Raw genomic sequence first — 24,652 nt, forward strand, 5'->3', positions numbered from 1 at the left:
TAGGCTTTACCGGTTACTAATGGGCGGATTTAATGGAGCAGCATATCAACCCTCCATCGGGACATAAAGGCCAGAGAACCTGCAGCTCAGCCGTTTCCCCCTGATTTCAGTAGCTGACAGACGCGCTCCATAGCGTGGCAATTTTGATGTTGTTTTTTTAATATATGATGGAAATGTTTGATCTATGCTATACTGTACCAGTCAAAAGTTTGGACACACCTACTCATTCAAGAGTTTTTCTTTATTTTTACTATTTTCTACATTGTAGAATAATAGTGAAGATGTCAAAACACATGGAATCATGTAGTAACCAAAAAAAATTTAACAAATAAAAATATTTTATATTTGACATTCTTCAAAGTAGCCACCCTTTGCCTTGATGACAGCTTTGCACACGGCCCCTCTGCAGTGCAGGGGCGGTTCCTCCTGCAGGCAGAGGAGGGTCGTTAGTGATTGGAGCTTAGGGTATTTAAACTGCTGCTTCACTAATCTCTCTCTCTCTGCTCCTCCAGGTATGATCCTGTTTTGTTTGTTCCTTTGTAGTTTTGCATAGTTTTCACTCAGTCATTCACACACACAGATTCACGCATCCCTGCACTTTACATACACCTTACATTATGATACTTTCACACCTCATTCCTTTTTCTTTGTTTAAAGTTAATAGTTTGGTTTACAATAAAGAACCTTTTTGATTGGCCTATACCTGTTGTTCGCGTCCCCTCATTTTTGCCACAGGCTATGAGCCGGCCTGTTACACTTGGCATTCTCTCAACCAGCTTCATGAGGTAGTCACCTGGAATGCATTTCCATTAACATGTGTGCCTTGTTAAACGGTAGGGGTGGTATACAGAAGATAGCCCTATTTGGTAAAAGACCAAGTCCATATTATGGCAAGAACAGATGAAATAAGCAGAGAGAAACAACTGTCCATTATTTTAAGACATGAAGGTCAGTCGCTCTGGAACATTTCAGTTGTAAAAACCATCAAGTGATATGATGAAACTAGCTCTTATAAGGACTGCCACAGGAAAGGAAGACCCAGAGTTACCTCTGCTGCAGAGGATAAGTTCATTAGAGTTAACTGCACCTTGGATTGCAGCCCAAATAAATGCTTCACAGAGTTCAAGTAACAGACACATCTCAATATCAACTGTTCAGAGGAGACTGCGTGAATCAGGCCATCCTCGTCCAATTGCTGCAAAGAAACCACTACTAAAGGACACCAATAAGAAGAGACTTCCTTGGGCCAAGAAACACGAGCAATGGACATTAGATCAGTGGAAATTTGTCCTTTGATATGATGAGTCCAAATTTGAGATTTTTGGTTCCAACCGTCGTGTCTTTGTGAGACACAGAGTAGGTGAACGGATGGAGATCACAGTTCCCACTGTGAAGTATGGAGGAGGTGTGATGGTGCTTTGCTGGTGACACTGTGATTTATTTAGAATTCAAGGCACACTTAACCAGCATGGCTACCACACTATTCTGCAGCGATACGCCATCCCATCTGGGTTGCGCTTAGTGAAATTATAATTTGTTTTTCAACAGGACAATGACCCAAAACACACTTCCGGGCTGTGTAAGGGCTATTTGACCAAGGAGAGTGATGGAGTGCTGTATCAGATGACCTGGCCTCCACAATCACCCGACCTCAACCCAATTGAGATTGTTTGGGAAGAGTTGGACTGTAGAGGGAAGGAAAAGCAGCTGACAAGTCCTCAGCATATGTGGGAACTCCTTCAAGAATGTTGGAAAAGCATTCCTCATGAAGTTGGTTGAGTGAATGCCAAGAGTGTGCAAAGCTGTCATCAAGACACAGGGTGGCTACTTTGAAGAATCTCAAATATAAAGTATATTTTTATTTGTTTAAAAAAAAATGTGGTTACTACATAATTCCATATGTGTTATTTCATAGTTATGTCTTCACTAATATTCTACAATGTAAAAAATAGTAAAAAATAAAGAAAAAATCTTGAGTGAGTAGATGTGTCCAAAATGTTTATTGGTACCGTATATACAAAAGTTTGAACACCCATTCAAATTAGTGGATTCGGCAATTTCAGCCACACCCGTTGCTGACAGGTGTATAAAATCAAGCACACAGCCATGCAATCTCCATAAACAAACATTGGCAGTAGAATGGCCTTACTGAATAGCTCAGTGACTTTCAACATGGCACTGTCATAGGATGTCACCTTTCCAACAAGTCAGTTCGTCAAATTTCTGTCCTGCTAGAGCTGCCCCGGTCAACTCTATGTGCTGTTATTGTGAAGTGAAAACAAAACATCTAGGAGCAACAACGGCTCAGCCACGAAATGGTAGGCCACACAAGCTCACAGAACTGGATTACTGAAGCGTGCCTTTCCTTGGTTGCAACACTCACTACCAAGTTCCAAACTGCCTCTGCAAGCAACGTCAGCACAATAACTGTTCTTCCGGACCTGGGTTTCCATGGCCGAGCAGCCGCATACAAGCAAGCCTAAGATCACCATGCGCAATGCCAAGCGTTGGCTAGAGTGGTGTAAAGCTCGCTGCCATTGGACTCTGGAGCAGTGGAAACGTGCTCTCTGGAGTGATGAATCACGCTTCACCATCTGGCAGTCCGACAGACGAATCTGGGTTTGCAGATGCCAGGAGAAGAACGCTACCTGCCCGAATGCTTTGTCAACTGTAAAGTTTGGTGGAGAAGGAATAAGGGTCTGGGGTGGTTTTTCATGGTTCAGGCTAGGCCCATTAGTTCCAGAGAAGGGATGTCTTAACGCTACAGCATACAATCACATTCTAGATGATTCTGTGCTTCAAACTTTGTGGCAACCGTTTGAGGAAAGCCCTTTCCTGTTTCAGCATGACATTGCCCTCGTGCACAAAGTGAGTTCCATACAGAAATGTTTTGAAATTGGTGTGGAAGAAGTTGACTGGACTGCACAGGGCATCTGACCTCAACCCCATCGAGCACCTTTGGGATGAATTGGAACGACCACTGGAGCCAGGCCTAACCTCACTAATGCCTTTGTGGCTGAATGGAAACAAGTCCCTGCAGCGATGTTCCAACATCTAGTGGAAAGCCTAACCAGGAGAGTAGAGGCTGTTATAGCAACAAAGGGGGACCAACTCCATATTAATGCCCATGCTTTTGGAATAAGATGTTCGCCGAGCAAGTGTCCACATACTTTTGGTAATGTAGTGTATCACTGATCTCTCCTTGTTTCGATGTGATTTGGGAACTTAGCCTACTGCTCTGCAAACGTGCTGTGAGGAGATTGGGCACCAGATGGCGCTATTTTCGACTAACCTCTTTGTTTTTCCCATCCCTCCCTGTCTCCTGTTCATTCAGCATATTTTTTTTAAATATATATAGGTTTTCATCCATAATGGCGGAAGATAGCGAGTCCGCAGCCAGTCAGCAGAGCCTGGAGCTGGACGACCAGGACACCTGCGGAATAGATGGCGATAACGAGGAGGAGAATGAACACATGCAAGGGTGAGGCTCGGCTTCACCAACCAGACACAAAACGCAGCAGTCCGGGGCAGCACGCGTCCACGCTCGGATGGCTCGGTCCTGTGTAGGGGGTGGATGAGTTTCTTTGGATAATGAGCTCGCGCATACATCTAACGTTAGTGTTTTTACGACCAAGGACCATATATGCCCTGTTCGTTAATTCTATCACATAATGTTTTTATGTGATGATGGCCCTCTCAGTCGTCTGAGTAGCAAGTGTATTATAATCCTGCTGGCTAGTGGATGTCATGGCAGTGTAGCCATATAAATGAAAGCTAGCTTAGTACCTTTTCATTTGAATGAATGAGACTCGGCGTGCTAGGCGTTGTGTAGTTATTGCAAGCTAACTGGCCAGCTAACTGGCCAGCTAATTACCAGTTTAGCATGCGAGTATCCTGTAGGATTGACTTGTTCGCATTTAAAGCAATTGTCAATGGAATGACATAAGCTAAATGGATATTTATCTCACTAAATGTTTAGTTTTATACTGCTGGCGCATTTGCTAGCTAACAGCAGCGCATATCCTTGGCTGTCCTTCTCTGACGTTACAGCAGCAGGCTAGACGTAAAACAGTATGTAAACTAACGTTTAGGCAGAGTGATTGCTACTCTGCTCCGGTTACACCCACTGAAGTATACCCACTATAGCCTACAGCGGTACTCGTGGATTTATAAATGTCCGGCAACTCAAGTGGGGTATGCATAATCTGGCCCCATTTTAGCCTGACTTTAATTATTCAGCATGACAATAGTACCAGCTAACCTTTACTCCAGAGCAGAGATGTAGCCAGCTAGCTATAAAATATGTGTGTGTGTAGGAGTCCGGGGGGAGACTTGGGGGCTAAGAAGAAGAAGAAGAAACAGAAGAGAAAGAAAGAGAAGCCAAGCTCTGGAGGGGCCAAGTCAGACTCTGCCTCAGACTCACAGGAGATAAAGGTGACTAACCGCGCTCTCTCTCCCCCTCTTGCTCTGGCCCAATTCCAAATCAAGCCCTATGCACTTGTGGCGATCTGACTGGATTTGACAGGTTTAAGCAATATGGTAATAGCACCACCTTGTCCTGAGATAGGCTAAGTGGAAGTTACACCATATTTCATATACCAATCAAATCCTCTCAGATCTCCACAAGTGCATAGGTTGTAAGAGGTCCATTTGGGATTTTGCCTCTGTCTCTGTCTCTCTCTGTTTCTCTCTCTGTCTCTCTCTGTTTCTCTCTCTGTCTCTCTATCTGTGTCTCTCTCTCTGTGTGTGTCTCTCTCTCTCTGTGTGTCTGTGTGTCTCTCTCTCTCACTCTGTTCTAACCTTTTCACCTGTGTGTAGAACCCAGGGCTGCCCATGCAGAAGCTGCAGGACATCCAGAGAGCCATGGAGTTGCTGTCCTGCCAGGGACCAGCTAAGAGCATCGACGAGGCCACCAAACACAAGTACCAGTTCTGGGACACACAGCCAGTACCTAAACTCAGTGAGTAGGGACACACACACACACACTGAGTGAGACATACACACTCGATCACACACTTTTACTAAACTACACATACAGTGCCTATAGAAAGTCTACACCCCCTTGGATTTCTTCACATTATGTTACAAATTGGGATTAAAATTAATTTATTAGTGATTTTCATGTCTATGATCTACGCTAAATACTCAGTGGAAGAATGTTTTAAAATATATATATTCATATAAATGTACATTTTAGTCATTTAACAGATGCTTTTATCCAGAGTGACTTACAGTTAGTGCATTCATCTTAAGATAGTTGGGTGGGACAACCACATATCACAGTCATAGCTATTTTCAGGAAAAATGTACTTACTATCAGCTTAGTCCGAGCTAGTAAGGAGGCATTTATTTTTGGACTGGGCTGAGGTGGAGCTGCCCTCCCGTGGGGTGGGAGGGACAAGAGACCAGAGGTGGCAGAACAGAGTGCTCGGGTTCGGGTGTAGGATTTGAGCATAGCCTGATGGTAAGGAGAGGTAGTTCCTCTTGCTGCTCCGTACACAAGTACCATGGTCTTGTAGTGGATGCGAGCTTCAACTGGAAGCCAGTGGAGTGTGCGGGGTGACATGGGAGAACTTGGGAATGTTGAACACCAGGCGGGCTGAAAAAATGAAATACTAATATACTTTGATTAGATTAGTATTCAGTCCCCTGAGTGAATACATGTTAGAAACACCTTTGGCAGCGATGCAGCTGTGAGTCTTCTTGGGTAAGTCTCATAAGAGCTTTGCACACCTGTATTGTGCAGTATTTGCCAATTTTATTTTCAACATTCTTCAAGCTCTGTCAAGGTGTTGGGGGTCATGGCTAGACAGCAATTTTCAAGTCTTGACATACAGTGCCTTGCGAAAGTATTCGGCCCCCTTGAACTTTGCGACCTTTTGCCACATTTCAGGCTTCAAACATAAATATATAAAACTGTATTTTTTTGTGAAGAATCAACAACAAGTGGGACACAATCATGAAGTGGAACGACATTTATTGGATATTTCAAACTTTTTTAACAAATCAAAAACTGAAAAATTGGGCGTGCAAAATTATTCAGCCCCCTTAAGTTAATACTTTGTAGCGCCACCTTTTGCTGCGATTACAGCTGTGATTACAGCTGTAAGTCGCTTGGGGTATGTCTCTATCAGTTTTGCACATCGAGAGACTGACAATTTTTCCCATTCCTCCTTGCAAAACAGCTCGAGCTCAGTGAGGTTGGATGGAGAGCATTTGTGAACAGCAGTTTTCAGTTCTTTCCACAGATTCTCGATTGGATTCAGGTCTGGACTTAGACTTGGCCATTCTAACACCTGGATATGTTTATTTTTGAACCATTCCATTGTAGATTTTGCTTTATGTTTTGGATCATTGTCTTGTTGGAAGAAAAATCTCCGTCCCAGTCTCAGGTCTTTTGCAGACTCCATCAGGTTTTCTTCCAGAATGGTCCTGTATTTGGCTCCATCCATCTTCCCATCAATTTTAACCATCTTCCCTGTCCCTGCTGAAGAAAAGCAGGCCCAAACCATGATGCTGCCACCACCATGTTTGACAGTGGGGATGGTGTGTTCAGGGTGATGAGCTGTGTTGCTTTTACGCCAAACATAACGTTTTGCATTGTTGCCAAAAAGTTCAATTTTGGTTTCATCTGACCAGAGCACCTTCTTCCACATGTTTGGTGTGTCTCCCAGGTGGCTTGTGGCAAACTTTAAACAACACTTTTTATGGATATCTTTAAGAAATGGCTTTCTTCTTGCCACTCTTCCATAAAGGCCAGATTTGTGCAATATACGACTGATTGTTGTCCTATGGACAGAGTCTCCCACCTCAGCTGTAGATCTCTGCAGTTCATCCAGAGTGATCATGGGCCTCTTGGCTGCATCTCTGATCAGTCTTCTCCTTGTATGAGCTGAAAGTTTAGAGGGACGGCCAGGTCTTGGTAGATTTGCAGTGGTCTGATACTCCTTCCATTTCAATATTATCGCTTGCACAGTGCTCCTTGGGATGTTTAAAGCTTGGGAAATCTTTGTGTATCCAAATCCGGCTTTAAACTTCTTCACAACAGTATCTCGGACCTGCCTGGTGTGTTCCTTGTTCTTCATGATGCTCTCTGCGCTTTTGACGGACCTCTGAGACTATCACAGTGCAGGTGCATTGATACGGAGACTTGATTACACACAGGTGGATTGTATTTATCATCATTAGTCTTTTAGGTCAACATTGAATCATTCAGAGATCCTCACTGAACTTCTGGAGAGAGTTTGCTGCACTGAAAGTAAAGGGGCTGAATAATTTTGCACGCCCAATTTTTCAGTTTTTGATTTGTTAAAAAAGTTTGAAATATCCAATAAATGTCGTTCCACTTCATGATTGTGTCCCACTTGTTGTTGATTCTTCACAAAAAAATACAGTTTTATATCTTTATGTTTGAAGCCTGAAATGTGGCAAAAGGTCGCAAAGTTCAAGGGGGCCGAATACTTTCGCAAGGCACTGTAGTTTTGACCTAAATCTGCTTGAAAATCTGTCTTGGCTACTCAGGAACATTCGCTGTCTTCTTGGTAATTAATGCCAGTGTAGATTTGGCTTTGTGTTGTAGGTTATTGTCCTGCTAAAAGATCAATTCCTTTCCCAGTGTCTTGTGTAAAGCAGATTAAAGCAGGTTTTCCTCTAGGATTTTGCCTGGGCTTAGCTCCCTCCTGGTATACTTGCCCATGTCAAGAATACCCATAACATGATGCGGACACCACCATGCTTGAAAATAAGGAGGCAGTTACTCAGTGTTGTGTTCAATTTGCTCCAAACATTAGACTTTGCATTTATGCCAAAAAGTGTGTTCCTTTGCTGTGTTTTCTTTGCAGTATTACTTTAGTGCCTTGTTGCATACATATGTATGTTTTGGAATATTTGTATTCTGTATATTTGTATTCTTCTTTTCACTGTCATTTAGGTCATTATTGTGGAGTCACTACAATGTTGTTGATCCATCCTCAGTTTTCTCCCATCACAGCCATTCAACTCTATAGCTGTTTTAAAATAACCAATGGCCTCACTGTGACATCCCTAAGCAGTTTCCTTCCTGTCCTGCAGCTCAATTAAGGACTTCTGCATCTTTGATGTGTCTGGGTGGTTTAATACATCATCCACAGCATAATTATTACCTTGACCATGCTTAAAGATGTATTCGATGTCTGATTTGTTATTGTTACCCATCTACCAATCACTGTCCTTCTTTATGGGGCTTTCAAAAAGTTTCCTGGTCTTTGTAGTTGAATCTGTGCTTGAAGTTCAATACTTCACTGAGGGACCTTACAGATGTTGTATGTATGGTGGGACAGAGGAAGGAGCAGTCATTCATTCAAAAATCATGTCAAGCCCTATTATTTCACACAGTGAGTCCATATAACGCATGTGATTTGTTAAGCCACATTTGACCTCTGAACTGATTTAGGCTTGTCTAAACAAGGGGTTTGAAAAGACTAAGTATAAAATGCTTATTCATTTGTAAAAGTGTGTAGAAGTTTGAGTATTTTGTATAGATCAATGACAAAAAAAGACCAATCTTTTTCAAGATCACTTTGTAGCGCAAAAAAAGTTCACGGGGGTGTAAACTTTCTATAGGCCCTGTAAATATGTACAGATACAGTACTCCCACAATCAGAGAAAGTTAAGCACATTGTTATAGTAAGAACACAATGGCTGTATTTCCTCAAGTCCCCTGGTTGTGATTGGCTGGCTGGTTGGTTGTGATTGGCTGGCTGGTTGGTTGTGACTGGCTGGTTGTGTTTTGGCAGATGAGGTTGTAACCAGCCATGGGCCCATGGAGGCTGACAAGGACAACATCAGACAGGAGCCCTACTCTCTACCACAGGGCTTTATGTGGGACACGCTGGACCTCAGCAACGCTGACGTGGTGAGTGTGTATGTTTCTTTGTGTTCAAAAGTTTATATTCATTGCCACCAGACATCAAAGTCGTGCAGACAGAAGACTTTACTAAGACTGTCTTTCTCTCTCTCAGCTGAAGGAGTTGTACACCTTGTTGAATGAGAACTATGTGGAGGATGATGACAACATGTTTAGATTTGATTACTCACCCAGCTTTCTCAAATGGTAAGTCAAATCCATACTCTACTTAGATTATGTTAAACTGTCTGTGTGTATGGCCTCTGTCTAAACTACACTGCTTCCTCTCTCTCCTTTTTCTTTCTCTCTCCTTCTCTTCTTTCTCTCTCCTTCTCTTCTTTCTCTCTCCTTTCTCTCTCCTTCTCTTTCTCTTGCTCTCTTCTTTCTCTCTCCTTCTCTTCTCTCTTTCTCGCTCTTTCTCCTTTCTCGCTCTCTTCTTTCTCCTTTCTCTCTTCTTTCTCTCTTCATTCTCTCTTCTCTCTCTCTTCTCTTCTCTCTCTCTTCTCTCTCCTTATCTTCTCTCTCTCCTCTCTCCTTATCTTCTCTCTCTCCTCTCTCCTTATCTTCTCTCTCTCTCTTCTCTCTCTCTCTTCTCTCTCCTTATCTTCTCTCTCTTCTCTCTCCTTATCTTCTCTCTCTCTCTCCTCTCTCCTTATCTTCTCTCTCTCTTCTCTCTCCTTATCTTCTCTCTCCTCTCTCCTTATCTTTCTCTCCTTATCTTTCTCTCTCTCTCTCTTCTCTCTCTTTTCTCTCTCCTTCTCTTCTCTCTTCTTTCTCTCTCCTTCTCTTCTCTCTTTCTCTCTCTCTCAGGGCGTTGCGTCCTCCAGGCTGGTTGCCCCAGTGGCATTGTGGGGTGAGGGTTTCCTCCAATAAGAAACTGGTTGGTTTCATCAGTGCCATTCCTGCTGATATCCACATCTACGACACGTGAGACACACACACACACGCCCTAACCACACACGCTCTAACCACACAGCGGACACACATCAACAACGTCGTGGACAGGTGCATGTCAGTGCTGAACTTGATGCACACGTTTTCCTCCCTCCCTCTCTCCAGCTTAAAGAAAATGGTTGAGATCAACTTCCTGTGTGTTCATAAGAAATTGCGTTCAAAGCGTGTGGCTCCAGTTCTGATCAGGGAGATCACACGAAGGGTTAACTTGGAGGGTATATTCCAGGCCGTCTACACGGCAGGAGTGGTACTACCCAAACCTGTGTCTACCTGCAGGTACACAGACACAATTCATCAATTTGTCCTAACATAATAAGAATACATAGAATGCTTAAGTTGCCTAACTGTAGTAATTTGACTGTAACTAGAGTATGTAACAGGAGTGTTGTGTTTTGTGAACAGGTACTGGCATCGTTCTCTGAACCCCAGGAAGCTGGTGGAGGTGAAATTCTCTCACCTGAGCAGAAACATGACGCTGCAGAGAACCATGAAACTGTACAGACTACCAGACGTAAGAACACACACAATGTTACACTTCCACCATCTGTCACATCTCTCCTACACTGAGCAAGACCCTTTTCTCCCAGCTGACGAGGCTAATAAACTTTGCTTTATGGTTACAGGCCTGTGTGATGTTGGGTGTATGTGTATAACTCCCCTTTCTCTCCGGCTCTGTAGAGCACTAAGACCCCGAGCTTGCGAGCGATGGAGAGGCGTGACGTGCGTCAGGTGACGGAGCTGCTACAGAAACACATGAGACGTTTCCAGCTGGCGCCCTCTATGGGCGAGGAGGAGGTGGCACACTGGTTCCTCCCTCAGGACAACATCATAGACACATTTGTCGTAGAGGTAAGGGTCTGTCTTTTTGTCTGTTCAATTAGATAATGAGATGGATATACTGAACAAAAATATAAATGCAACATGTAAAGTGTTTGTCCCATTTTTCATGAGCTGAAATTAAAGATCACAGAAATATTCCATACTCACAAAATGCTTATTTCTCTCATTGTGCCCAACTTGTCTACATCCCTGATAGAGAGCATTTCTCATTTGCTAAGATAATCCATCCACCTAACAGGTGTAGCATATCAAGAGGCTGATTAAACGGCATGATCATTACACAGTTGCACCTTGTGCTGGGGACAATATAAGGCCACTCTAAAAGGTGCAGTTTTGTCACACAGCACAAGGCCACAGATGTCTCAAGCGTTGAGGGAGTGTGCAATTGGCATGCTGACTGCAGGAATGTCCACCAGAGCTGTTGCCAGATAATTGAATGTTAATTTCTCTACCATAAGCCACCTCCCAACGTTGTTTTAGAGAATTTGGCTTCACAACCGCAGACCACGTGTAACCACGCCAGCCCAGGACCTCCACATCCGGCTTCTTCACCTCAGAGATAGTCTGAGACCAGCCACACGGACAGTTGATGAAACTGAGGAGTATTTCTGACTGTAATAAAGCCCTTTTGTTGGGAAAACTCTGATTGGCTGGCCCTCGCTTCCCAGTGGGCATGCCTATGGCTGCGCCCCTGCCCAATCATGTGAAATCCATAGTTTAGGACCTAGTGAATTTATTTCAATTGACTGATTTCCTTATATGCACTGTAACTCAGTAAAGTTGTTGCATGTTTCATTTATATTTTTGTTCAATATAATTAGATACTGACATCTGAGTACTTTTAATTTGCTATTCTGTGTTTACCCTCAGGGTGCTGGTGGTGTGTTGACAGACTTCACTAGTTTCTACACCCTGCCCTCCACAGTGATGCACCATCCACAGCACAGAAGTCTAAAGGCTGCTTACTCCTTCTACAGCGTTCACACACACACTCCACTACTGGACCTGATGAATGACACTCTCATACTGGCCAAACTGGTACGCTACTGCACACACACTCTTTCCAACATAAATACAAAGGTTCAACACAACTACGATCACGTCCATCTAATTGGTGTGTGTGTGTGTCCCACAGAAAGGCTTTGATGTGTTTAATGCTCTGGACCTGATGGAGAACAAGGTGTTTCTGGAGAAGCTCAAATTTGGCATCGGAGACGGCAACCTGCAGTATTACCTCTTTAACTGGAAATGTCCCCCCATGGACCCCGACATGGTGTGTGTGTGTGTGTGTGTGTGTGTGTGTGTGTGTGTCTGTGTGTCAACAAGGTGGGGTGTATTCCTGGGTGTGCTGTAAAATAATTTCATAATGGGAAATCGGTCAATAATTCTAATTATTTTTCTATCTCTGTCGCTCTGTTTCAGGTTGGCCTTGTTCTTCAGTAACTAGTCTGTCTGTGACTGCTACACACTCAGAGGTCAAAGGTCTTCTTTGACCCCTAACATCGCTCTACCTGGACACACAGGTAGTCCCAAACTAGAAGAAGACAATGACAACAATCAACCAATCAAAGTGATCGGGAGGTGTGCATCACTTTGAGCATCTCTCCTGGATCATTTTTATCATGGAGAACATTCTCTCTGCTCACCCGGAACTCTTTTTAACCATCAACATCCTGAATGTGAAGTCATGCTCTGCCTGAGACAGACTCTTGTACAGTACACACACACACACTACATGAAGAGAAGGAAGACTTGCATCCAAAATGTTTTTTTTGTTGTTTTATTCAAAAAGGTGCATTGGTAACCGTGTTTGTTGGACAGTGCAGAAATGTAGTAACCTGTGCATTTAATGCCAGAACACATTTATTCCTGTAGTGTGGAATATGGGGGGTGGGAGAGGAAAGATTCAACTAGCGTAGATGTTATTGACTTTGGTGTTCCTATGAACGGTTAAGAGGGGAGGGGATTCTAGGGATTTTTGAGGAAGAATGTATTTGAAGCACAAATCTTAAGTTCTTAACTGAGTGAAAGGCTCCTTAACAACCCCAGGTGCATTTTATATATTGATTATTTCTGTTTTGTGTGTTTAGGTTTTTCAATATCTGAGTGTTTGAGAAACAGAAAATGCAGGATGAGAATTTTATTATTTTAAAATTGTTTTTAATTTGTTTTGTGTGTTTGCACCTAACAACATATTATTTTAAAAAGGTCCCATTTTTTTTCCCGGGCACAATTCTGATATTTAGGATTGTGCTTATATGTTGTGTGTTCTGTCACCATTCCTCCCATGTCTGTCAAACCGGCATCTTCACCTATAAATAAAGGTATTGGGTTGGAGTATCAGGCAGCTCCTTGTGTATGATCCAGCACATGAAGGAACCTGTGATGAGAGAAAACAGCTGTTCTGTTTGCTGATGTCGTCATGGTTACTACTGTTAGATAAACAAGTGTCCCTGTCAATGAGAAACTGAGTTAGTTGATTGTGTACATGGGGGAAAATACAATGTACAAAACATTAGGAACACCTTCCTAATATTGAGTTGCAGCCCCTTTCGCCCTCAGAACAGCCTCAATCGTCAGGACATGGACTCTACAAGGTGTCAGAAGCGGTCCACAGGGATGCTGGCCCATGTTGACTCCAGTGCTTCCTACAGTTGTCAAGTTGGCTGGATGTCTTTTGGGTAGGGGACCATTCTTGATACACACGGGAAACTGTTGAGAGTGAAAAACCCAGCTGCGTTGCAGTTCTTGACACTTAAACTGGTGCCCTTGGCACCTACTACCATACCCTGTTCAAAGTTACAAATCTGTTGTCTTGCCCATTCACCCTCAATGGCACACATACGCAATCCATGTCTCAAGGCTTAAAACGGTCTTTAACCTGTCTCCTCACCATCTACACTGATTGAAGCCGATTTACAAGTTACATCAATAAGCTTTCACCAAGTCAGTTTGTCATGGAAATAGGTGAATAGTTCTCATTCTTACGCTGCCCTCGCGGGGAGTTACTTGCTTTTAGTGTTTCTGAGATGTGGCTCTGTGAACGTGGTCTGCATCTGGGGCTGTGCCCAAACCTAGGTAATGGTCAGGTTACTCTGCTCAGACGTTGCTGATACATGCCAGATCTTACAATGCCGGGATAGGTATTTTGCGTATCAGCTAACCATGTTATAGCAATCTGGTGCCCGACGGTACGGCCGATGACGTGGCACACAACCATTGGTTGATGCATGCAACGTCTGAGCAAGGGAAGACGACCGATGTCAATGGCACAGGACACTGGGCATCCAAATAAAGATGGCTGAAATAGAACTGATGGCCAAACCCATGAATCTGAGTCAGCCATGTGTTTATTAGTCCCAGGGGCACCTTGAGTGTTGGATCTGTTGTGGATGTGTACTTCAACTTGTTTGAATTTGAGCACGAGACAGTTTTTGATACAATGCAGATACCCCAAGTGAGAGCACCCAAAGTCCTTGCCTTATTAGGTTTTTTTAAAATTATATATATCAACATGTGTAGTTTTTAAATAACACACTTTTCTCTAACTGAAAATCAGTATTTTTATTGAACTCCTTGGCAGGCTGTAAAAGAAATGAGGAATTAGAACCAGCAGTGTTTAAACAGGACCTCATTCAAATAGCTATACCAGCATGATGGAATAAACTCATCTAGACTTTAAAAGATACATCTGAGTGTGCTGTCTAATTTATTTCATTTAAGTCCTCCATGGGATTTTGGGAGTGTTTCCTCCAGATTGGTAGTAGAGATCACCTCCAATCAGCATCCAGGGCTGCCTACACTACCGTTTCATGTCATCTTTTGTACATAAATTGCTTCTACTTTTTCTTGGTCTTTGGTTTCCGTATTTTATAGGGGTTCGGGATAATCTTTTTCACTTTAAGAGGCTGAAGTACGCAGGATGGACATTCTGTAATGTCTGGAGAAATGTCTTCAATTTTCCGTTTTTGGCCTCTTGTCTCCTCTCTCTTTTCCACCTCCATTTGCCCTGCAGCTGTTCCCTCTCCCACCTGCCCCTCAACTGTTGCACCTGTTTCACTGGGAGGGCTTGGTATCCAGGCAACCTGCAGAGCAGGCACTCTGGGTACAATGGCTTCCACAGTGTCGGAGAACGTCCCATCCTCGTTCCTGTCCCCTTGTCTGAATCCCAGTGCCAGGACGCACTTCAGCCCCAGCAGTCCCGCCACACTCTCACTGAGACGCGGCACCTGGCATGCCGCCACGCCCCGCGTCCGGCACAGAGCTATCAGGTGGCTCGTCATGTGCGGCGGTTTGACCGACTTGCACACGAGCACCAGCCGGAGCTGGTTCCTCTCCAGAGCCTTGGTGACCTCATTGATGCCGATGGCCAGCTGCCTCCTAGCGGCTACGTCAGTCCAGCCTTGCTCTCTGGGTTTAACAGGACATTCCGGTGTTACAGTGTCGAGGGTTATCTGTGGGGGCTCAGCTACCGAGTCATGTCCTGTAGGTGGGTTCTTATTTCTCTTTTTCCCCCACTGTCGAAACCCTTTCACCTCTTTCTTTTCCAGGCCAGTTGCTGACAGTTTGCTCTTCAGAGTGTCCAGGATGAAGTGTACATCATCACTCTGCAGTGGGCTCCATTGCAGTCTGTAGGGGGAGTTCAGGGACGTCTTAGCTGGGATCTGCTTCTTCCGCTCCTTTTTTGACACTTTGCCTGGAGTGGCCATCTTTATCTGGAGTGAAGAAAGGAGGAATTCACATGAACTGCTGACTCAACTCCCATGTTATCACATTTACCAGCAGGGTAGCATATAAATATAATCTATTCTATTGCTCTAGTTATGTGGGGTTGACTCCTTGAATGTTAATTCACAGTAGTGATTGAGGGATGATGCTGGGGTGGGGCTTAAACCCTGTTAGCACAGTACAACCTTTGCCATAAAAACGAACACCAAAAAAACAAAAATTATCACTACAGCCTTTGGCTATGAGGGTAGATCTGGAATCAGATTACAGCGTCAGATAAAGTAAAATACGGGCTCTGTACTGTGGTCCTCTAACCTGTATGTAAAGGTAGTAAGTTTGCCCTGTAACAATGTTCCCCCCTATATCACTACTACACATCACTTAGCTAGCTAGCTGGCTGACTAGTTATTCAGCGACAGACACATTTCCCAGCATGTCTATAGATATAGCGAGTAGTTTTAACAAGTTATCAAACAAACCTAAATTAAACATATCGAGCTGACAAACTGCCATAGTTGGTTATATACTCACAGCCGTCGGATTTTTACCCCAATTCTAACAATTAAAAAAGCAGTTGTAGGTCAGTGCACACAACTAATGTGCTGTGTCCATGGGCGCAGCCATATTGTATGTCTGCGGTTGATGACGTTTCAACAGAGCCACGCCCTTCAAACCCGCATAGAGCTAATCTATTTGGCCGCGAGCAAAAGGCCACCAAACAATCTTCTAATATTATATTGACAATTTACTAAGAAAAACCAAAGCCACTTAATAATACTAGCTACAAACCATATGACCCATCAGAACCACTGGAAACCACGGGATGCTACCAAGCCTTCAGTCTCCCGAATCAGACCCTCAGATGCACAGACTTCTGAATTAACTGAGTCCAGCTGAGCTCCAGTAGGATGGCAACCTACCATCTCTCATCCTCCATTAATCACTGTTTCTACATCCAAATTACAAAATATAACACTGCCTCCAAATGCTAAGCATGCCACACATTCAATCCAAGTCAATTGTCCATATATTAGAATATTCATTGAGCTACACAATCAATTTTATACAGTATGATTTGGTCATGAAACGCGAACAATCCAATATTGACTTGCATTGATGCGAGTGTCCTTTTTAAATCTTGTTTTATTTTAGCGTCCTTTACGCGCCGCGTCTCAGTATGTTTGGTCAGCCAATCAGCTGTCTATCCACCCACTGCGGTCCCGACTCCCGAGGCATTGACCGATATTTACTGTAAACTCCCAGTCTGTTACAGCTGCAGTCAGAGCTATTCACACAGCCGAGAGGACACTTTGGGCTAATACTACCTACAGTAGCCTACGGAGTTGAACTTTGCGAGATGTCTCTTCAGGTAGGCTATGTTTTCCCTGGCGGACACATCTTCTATCTGAGTGATGAGTCGATCAAGATAATGGGGTTAGGCCTACGTTTTTATAAGAGATGCGAATGGTCGACTGATGTGGTAGCTGGTGGTAGGTAGGCTTGTACATACGCATATAGACTACGTTTACCGTTATGTTCTTTATTTACTGAGTCATGCCTGTGTATTGCTTTAAATGCGTATGACATTTAGAGCTTGATTTGCTGGCCATCTCGGAATGATGCTCAAGGATGCTGATGTGTATTGGATAACAGCTGCCGTCATCAACAGAGGCCCTTGAGATCAAATATTAATGTTTCTACAGACTAAGTATGCAGTGCTGTCACGCTTCCAAGACCAATAATAGCTAGGCTACTGTAACCTATTAGAATTCAACATTGCATGTTAGGTATTATAATTAAGCAATAATGTTGTTTCTGTGCTGCTCCCACTATGTACACAGCACATTTTGAAGCGTTAAATCAACATTTAAAGAGTTCATTTTATCTACTATCTCAGAGTACATATGGTCCCACTCTACAGAGTGTAAAAAGTACTTATGTTATAACGCTTAAATGTAACACTACGAAAGTGTAAAAAAATAACACTGCATTAAACTTGTCAGTGTTACTCAAATGTAACTATGAGATAATGAACTCTGTGTTATTTCTGTTCAACACTAGTGTTGATCAAGAGTTAACTCCTATTAGTGTTAAACAAAAACATTGTTACACTATTTTGGGTTTAAAGCCTAATTTGCATAATTCACATGGTGCCTTTTCTTTTTGAGGGAATGGTAGAGTTACCACCCATGACTCCATTTGTTAGTGACAGAGACATTGTTGTTGAATTATTTAATTTTAAAGGCCTGTTGCTTTCACCAAATAAGTACCTAGCTGAATGTTATCATTAAAATTAAACTTGACAATACATTACACATATCATAAGGCCTTACTTTGATGGCCTCAATTTACCCTAACACAGTGGTGTTAAGAACCTCCTGGTTTACAGGCCACATTAGGTCTGCAAGTTACATTATGGTGGCTTGCAAAGTGATGTGTAGTTCTTATTGTAATCCAGCCACAGTTAAGATATCCAACAGTTGGAATTTTTATTCACCCGCAACCTACATTCAGAATGACTGTCAGGGTTAGGAAACTTGATTAAAATAAAGACAACCTAAACCATTTGAATAGGAACAACTATTTCAGTAACGGGGGGAAATAAATCTAACCAACTGATTGTATTAAAAACCTAGTGTCACAGGTCCAATATACAGGGGCTCCCGAGTGGCACTGCAGCTCATTGCTAGAGGCTGCACTGGTTCGATTCCAGGTGGTATCACAACCAGCTGTGATTGGGAGTCCCATAGCGCGGTGCACAATTGGACCAGTGTCGTCCTGGTTTGGCTGGGGTAGGCCGTCAATGTAAATAAGAATTTGGTCTTAACTTGCCTAGTTAAATAAATATTAAATAAATACAGGTGTACCAAGCTTGTAGTGTCATACACAAGAAGACGCGAGACTGTAATCGCTGCCAAAGGTGCTTCAACAAAGTACTGAGTAAAGGGTCTGAATACTTATGTAAATGTAATATCTGTTTTGAATTTTTTATAAATGTGGGGTATTGTGTGTAGATTGATTAAATCATTTCACCCCTCATCAATTTTAGAATAAGGCTGCAACGTAACAAAATGTGGAAAAAGTGAAGGGGTCTGAATACTTTCCGAATGCACTGTCACCCCTTTTTTTTTTTTGGTTGTACATTTGATCTTCCTACAGTGTAAGTTGGCCCAAAACCAACCAGAAGAAAGTTGAAAGTTAAAACCAACCAGAAGAAAGTTGAAACAACCAGATGATTTTACAGTGTCAACCTTCTTCTGGTTGGTTTTGGGCCAACTTAACATTGCACTGTAGTCAGATTGAATGAATGTACATTTTTGTTTTATTAAAACTGCATGTGGAACATAAATTAGTTTGGGGGTTTCCTTTCTGATTAGATGAATGTGCCCATTGTCCCATTTAGCCTTGCTGTTGTTTTTGATTGGAGATCTGTGTAAAGTAGATTATTCATGCGAACAAATTGGCATTGACAGGTCTAAATGGAATAAGGACCCACTGTTTGGCTGCTCAGTAGTGCTCAGTAGTGGGCAGTAATAGGCTGTAGTGCTGTAGATTAGGTTACATTCTGGAGTTTCTGTGCTGTATTGTTTTCCCATCTGTCCCTTTCCCTCCATTCTTCCATCTCTCCGTGCAGGCAGAGTTTGAGCGAGTAGCAGATGATGTGAAGAAGGTGAAGTCCAGACCTTCAGACCAGGAGCTGCTGGACATGTATGGTCTGTATAAGCAGGCCATATTTGGAGACATCAACATTGGTATGGAATTTTCTTTGTGCCATTTAAAACATGCTAATTGAAATACATCATTGTACAGAACATACACAAGTGAAATGACCATTACAATTAAATGGAGAGAATAACAATTATTTTAGCAAATTCTGGGTAGATAGGGCACTCATCTCCCAGATATCAGAACACTGCTTTCCAAAATGGCCATATCAGATACCCACACTAGTATTGGTAGGACAATAGAACATAAAGCCTAACCTTAAATCTGGTCTGGTTCCTCTTCATTTTTTAACCAGCCACCACTGATGTCCTAAAAACTGTCCTCTCTTGTTCTCCACAGACAAGCCAGGCATGTTAGACATGAAGGGAAAAGCCAAGTGGGAGGCCTGGGATTCTAGGAAAGGTAAAATAAAAAGATTTTGTCTTCTCTTAGAATGTAAAAAAGGATTCGCCTCCACACTAGCCCTCCATCCTATACCCTTGTTTCAGTCTTTGGAACATTTTAATCAATTATGAACATTTAGTGAACAGAATGCTACAGCAAGATAACCCCCCATCTAGAGATTGTACTTGACATTGAAGGCTGCAATCACAAGTCACCAACACTTTTAACTGAATGTACACGGGTGCGTTGCTCTAATTTGAATGTGTGCTACCAGGTTTACAGTGGTAAGAATCCAATATGGTAGCCAATAAGTCTGTCCGTTTGTATGTGTGATCCTTGCGAGCAGAGTTTTAAGAGTTTTTATGTTTTAATGACCCTGGTGTTGTTTACAGAAGCAAATACTTTTTATGTGAAGGTGGATGCTGTATATAACAACTATTATTTGTATATCTCAGTCTCTATTTTACGACATTTACTTATACAAAGATTTTGGATAGAGAAGGCCTTTATTTTTATTACACCTTTCTGGAGTTGGAGCTCGCCGTGTCAAGAGTGTCTGTCTGCGCGCAAGGCCTGCTACGCGACCGCAGGTATGCATTGACGACTAGGAGCGGAGAAGCGGTTATCAGATTGGAAAATCTGATCCACCGTGGGCATTGGGAAAATCTACCTTGTTATACAACGTCTACTGGTCATTGCACACCTGTTCTGAAATACCTCTAAAAACTGCCATTATGTATCTGTTACTGTGCCTGCACTTTACTCAATGCCATCGTGGATTAAATAGGCTGAATGGTCAATCGGTGAGTGAATTATCTTCGCTTTATGCCCTACAATTTTCAAACACTATGATTTTAAAAACAGAGCAGGTTTGGGCCTCTTGCATGTTAATGTCAGAAGAATATATATATTTTTGAAATAGACATGATTAGAATATGGGCCAAAACGACAAATGCAGACGTAATGGTTTTATCAGAAACTTGGCTAAAGACATCTGTGTCAAATTACTGGATTTTAATTGATGGGTACACGTTTTTTTTTAAGAACGGATCGGATTAGTAAAGAGCGAGGAATTTATGTTAAATCCGAGTTTAACACCTCTGAAATTCTCTCGATTACCATAGCCAAACATTTTGAATTGCTTGCGGTTAAAGTGAACATATTATTACATATATATAAGGACTCCCACATCACCGTCGTCGGCTGCTACAGACCGCCCTCGGCTTCGGGAGTCGCACTAAACTCTCTTTCTGATGTCCTGCACAAGCTAAATGACCCGGAATTCCTTATTTGAGAATATTTGAACTGGGACATGCTTACATCTGTATCTGACTCTTTTAAAGAACTGTGTGACTCTCTGAATCTCGCTCAATTAATTAATGCTGGACCGAATCCCAGAGCACCTAACAAATCAACGCTATTGGACACTATTCTAACGAATACCCCTCACAAATACACATCGACTGGGATACTCTGTAATGATGTCAGTGATCACTGTGCAATTGCTTGTTAGAAATACAAAAGTGACCAAACCCCGTTATATTTTTAAAATACATTTTAGACAGTTTGATGAGCAAGCGTTCTTACATGATCTGTACCATAATATTGACAGTAAGTCTGATTCCCGATGTTGACACTGCCTTGGACTATTTTTATATGATATTTGTGATAAGCATACCCCTGTGAAGAAATGTGGAGGGAACAGTCCCTGGTTTTCAGATAACTTGGCAGAATTAATTAGAAAGAGAGATCTCTTGGGCTCAAATTAGACATATAAATGATTCTGTTGACTGGGCCTCCCTCAGAGCGCTAAGAAACAAATGCCCAGGATTGATCAGGAAGTCCGAATCAGATCACTATTTAGATGCAGTCACAAAGAACCTAAACAACCCTACCTAGTTCTGGAAGCTAATCAAATCAGTGTCAGGTTCTAATGTATCCCCTGGCCTTCCTGACCATTTTAATGATAGATTCGTGAAACATTTGAACTTTGAGCCTGTTTCTTATACTGAGGTCTATAAAGCACTAAAGGCTATAGACACTAAAAAGTCTGCAGGTCCAGACAACCTGGACCCCTACCTCTTAAAGATAGCAGCTGGTATTATTACTGAACCTGTGGCTCACATTTTCAACTTGAGTCTCTTGAACAATTCCATACCCAGCATTTGGAAATCAGCTTATGTCCTGCTAAAGGGTGGAGATCCCTCAGATGCTAATAACTATCGTCCTATCTCTAAACTCCCTAACCTGGCCAAGGTCTATGAATCCCTAGTGAACTCGCAGCTCTTTTTTTTTTTCAATCAAAGGTCTTTGATTCAGTTGACCATAAATTATTGCTAGCTAGACTCAGAAACATTGGTCTCAGTAAAGGGGCAGTATATTGGTTTAGGAACTATCTTTCTGACAGAACACAATGTGTATATACAGACAATCACAAGTCTAGCTTTCTTGAGATTAATAGAGGTGTGCCCCAGGGTTCCATTTTAGCTCCTGTGTTCTCAATTTTTATTAATGATTTGGGAAATGGGATGCAACCAGCAAAGTTACATCTATATGCAGATGATACAGTCATATATTCACATGCTCCTTCTCTGGTTCAGGCTGTTGAAGAGCTCCAGACTGCTTTCAGTCACAGCAGGCCTCCCTTTATAGCCTCAAACTGGTCTTGAATATACAAAAAACTAAATTCATGACCTTTACCAGAGCTAGAACTCGGCCAGAGAAGGTTAGCATTGTCACATCTGGTGGCTTATCCATTGAAAAGTGTCTTCCTACAAATAAATAGGTATTTGGTTGGATGACAAGTTATCCTTTAAAGTTCATGTGGATAATCTTGTGACAAAGCTTAAATTGAAATTGCGTTTTTATCTTAGTAATAAGGCTTGCTTCCCGCTTATGGCTAGAAAGAAGCTTTTTCAGACCACTTTTCTCTCTGTAATTGATTATGGTGACTTGTTTTATATGCTCACAACCTCCTCCATCTTACAGAGACTGGACTCTGTTTATCATGCATCCTTGGGCTTTTTTACAAATGCCAAGTCACTCACCCACCATTGCACCAAATGGTGGGTTGGACCTCACTTTATATGCGCAGAAATATCCATTTGTATGTGTTCATCTACAAAGCCCTTTTGGGTAAACTCCCTCTTTACCTCTGTAGTCTGGTCTCCTTCACCACCAACAGTTACCATTCCCGGTCTGCTAGGTGGTTGCTACTTAAAGTCCCCAGGACATTCACAGTATTAGGCAAGACTGCCTTCTCTTCTTGTGCACCAAATGCATAGAATAATTTACAATCCATGCTTCATCTAGATATGTTAGTGCCACTGAATTAATTTAAAATATTGATGGGAGACTCTGTTACAGAGGAGTGTAGTAAGTGCTTTTTTTAGTCTGGATCATGTTGTTGTATTGTTGTATGTTTTTATTTTGTAATGTGTTGATTGTTGCTGCCTTCTTGGCCAGGTCTCCCTTGAAAAAGAGACTGGGTCTCAATGGCCTTTTCCTGGTTAAATTGAAAAATATAAATGTTGTATTTGTGTTCTTATTTTCTAGGTATGTCCAAGGAGGATGCCATGACAGCTTACATCGCACTTGCTAAGGAGATCATCAGCAAATACTAATATGATGATGAAGTCGTATCCAGGGTGTGACTAGAAATGGTTATTATGAGGAGAGCTGTATCTCATTCAGCCACAAGCCATAGGTTATGAGAAGCTACTGCACTAGGAACATGATACTTTTTTTCTCCTTAGATTGACCTTTCTTGACTTTTAAAATGTGGAGTTTTTTTATTTGATATCAACCCCTGTGCACTTTTGGGATGTTGAATTTATGATTTAATAAAACATTGTTTTAAATTACGCTCAGTCTATTTTATTTGTAGATCTATGATGATAAATGAGGGAAATATTCTGTATTTTATATGTTCCTGTCTTCTTACCTCTAAAGATGACACACACTATTGAGATATCAACACTGCGTGATTCATTAACAATGCAAAAGCTCACTAAGCATGAAAACATAATGAACGGTGTTTCCCATAACATTATTTTATCAAATAATGAGTTTTTAAAAGGGTAGCTCTCTCTCACTTACTCAGACAAGTAATGTCCCCACCACCCCCTATAGCTCTGCGGCCCTCCTTATAAGTATCTCTGCCATTAAGTCCTGTTTGCCACCACAATAATTGCAGCCTAGGTTGAAAATAACAGTCATTATTTTTAACCTAGGTTGCAGCTAGGAGCTTTAATTTACATGGTTGCCTGGAAATCACATTTCTGGAACAGACTTGTGCCTCACTTCCTGTTTATGTGCCTTTGTAGCAGAGACGGTATGGAAATTCCATTCCTCCATTATCTCTGTTGTAGCTAGCTGGTATGCAATGAAATGGCGCTTGCTACTGAAGTTTAGTTAGCCCAATTGTTTCTATGGCTTAAAGCTAGCTATGTTATATAAGTGTTTTCTACTTCTTTATTATGTATGTAAACACATTGGTCGACAAGACGGAGCCATGAAGGTCAGACAGCATGGTTGTTCAGGAGAGGATTTTAAAACCGACACTGTTGATTGGCCAGACAGCAACGGTACCACTGAACAACGTTAGCAAGTAAGTTAGCGAGCTAGCTAAGTGTGCTGAGACTTGTGTTACATCGAAAGGAAAGGGCTCTGTACCTAGAGGAGGAGAAAGGAGATGAGAGACAGACAGATGAAGGGACTGCCCATCAGAGAGGAGCAGCAGGCTAATGCTGAGTGGGAACCCTCATTGGAGCCGGAGGTGACTTTAGATTCTGTGAGCGAGCGAGAGATGGAGCGCAAGAGACGGAGCGAGCCGGCCAGCCTACACTCCACGCCGACACAAGAAGCTGTGTGTGTGATGGCCAGCCTGGGGAGCCTGTTGGGTTTGACAAACTCTGCATGCGGTTCCACGACCTCGACAGTTATGAGGAGCACGTCCGTCGAGAGCACTCCAAACGCTCACGGCCTCTCTGTCCAGACTGTGGCATCCTCATCTCAACGTTACTCAGTGTGGAGCACCAGTGTGAACAAGTTCAAGCTTGTTCTGTCTGGGAAGCGCTGCATGGATGAAGCTGGCCTTGCATGGATGAAGCTGGCCTCAAGCATCACCAGAGGCTT

The 24,652-nt window shown here is 42.5% G+C and overlaps 3 protein-coding genes across 9 annotated transcripts in view; 2 read left to right on the top strand and 1 right to left on the bottom strand.

The window, feature by feature from the left end:
- Nucleotides 1-2,621: 2,621 nt before the first annotated feature.
- Nucleotides 2,622-13,022, top strand: LOC110535774 (glycylpeptide N-tetradecanoyltransferase 2). 3 transcript variants are annotated; one of them, XM_036938853.1, is made up of 13 exons: nucleotides 2,622-3,175; nucleotides 3,335-3,481; nucleotides 4,317-4,434; nucleotides 4,819-4,960; nucleotides 8,775-8,893; nucleotides 9,000-9,091; nucleotides 9,695-9,811; nucleotides 9,944-10,114; nucleotides 10,241-10,349; nucleotides 10,517-10,687; nucleotides 11,549-11,716; nucleotides 11,814-11,951; nucleotides 12,101-13,022. In XM_036938853.1, the coding sequence occupies exons 1-13, from the start codon at nucleotides 3,144-3,146 to the stop codon at nucleotides 12,119-12,121; spliced, it is 1,545 nt and encodes a 514-aa protein (XP_036794748.1). In that variant the 5' UTR covers nucleotides 2,622-3,143; the 3' UTR covers nucleotides 12,122-13,022. The 3 variants fall into 3 exon arrangements, with proteins under 3 accessions (XP_036794748.1, XP_036794752.1, XP_036794754.1); XM_036938857.1 differs by lacking the exon at nucleotides 2,622-3,175 and having other exon boundaries at nucleotides 3,266-3,481; XM_036938859.1 differs by lacking the exons at nucleotides 2,622-3,175; nucleotides 3,335-3,481 and adding an exon at nucleotides 3,493-3,614.
- A 1,194-nt stretch (nucleotides 13,023-14,216) lies between these two features.
- Nucleotides 14,217-24,652, bottom strand: part of LOC110535793 (ribonuclease P protein subunit p38) — a 49,363-nt gene continuing 38,927 nt past the window's right edge. Inside the window, exons 1-2 of one of the 5 annotated variants that reach the window (XM_021621086.2) lie at nucleotides 18,903-19,041; nucleotides 14,217-15,393 (exon numbers count right to left, since the gene is read on the bottom strand). In XM_021621086.2, the coding sequence (XP_021476761.2) occupies nucleotides 14,518-15,387 (870 nt within the window). In that variant the 5' untranslated portion in view covers nucleotides 15,388-15,393; nucleotides 18,903-19,041 and the 3' untranslated portion in view covers nucleotides 14,217-14,517. Of the gene's footprint in view, nucleotides 15,394-15,885; nucleotides 15,903-15,937; nucleotides 16,086-16,195; nucleotides 16,215-18,902; nucleotides 19,042-24,652 lie in introns of those variants that run through there. The other 4 variants (XM_021621067.2, XM_021621077.2, XM_036938865.1 and 1 more) reach the window with 4 other exon arrangements.
- On the top strand, nucleotides 16,594-23,380 carry LOC110535811 (acyl-CoA-binding domain-containing protein 7). Its single transcript, XM_021621117.2, has 4 exons — nucleotides 16,594-16,775; nucleotides 19,041-19,158; nucleotides 19,472-19,534; nucleotides 23,072-23,380. The coding sequence occupies exons 1-4, from the start codon at nucleotides 16,764-16,766 to the stop codon at nucleotides 23,137-23,139; spliced, it is 261 nt and encodes an 86-aa protein (XP_021476792.2). The 5' UTR covers nucleotides 16,594-16,763; the 3' UTR covers nucleotides 23,140-23,380.

Source organism: Oncorhynchus mykiss, chromosome 2, assembly GCF_013265735.2.
Source record: "Oncorhynchus mykiss isolate Arlee chromosome 2, USDA_OmykA_1.1, whole genome shotgun sequence".
Taxonomy (NCBI): domain Eukaryota; kingdom Metazoa; phylum Chordata; class Actinopteri; order Salmoniformes; family Salmonidae; genus Oncorhynchus; species Oncorhynchus mykiss.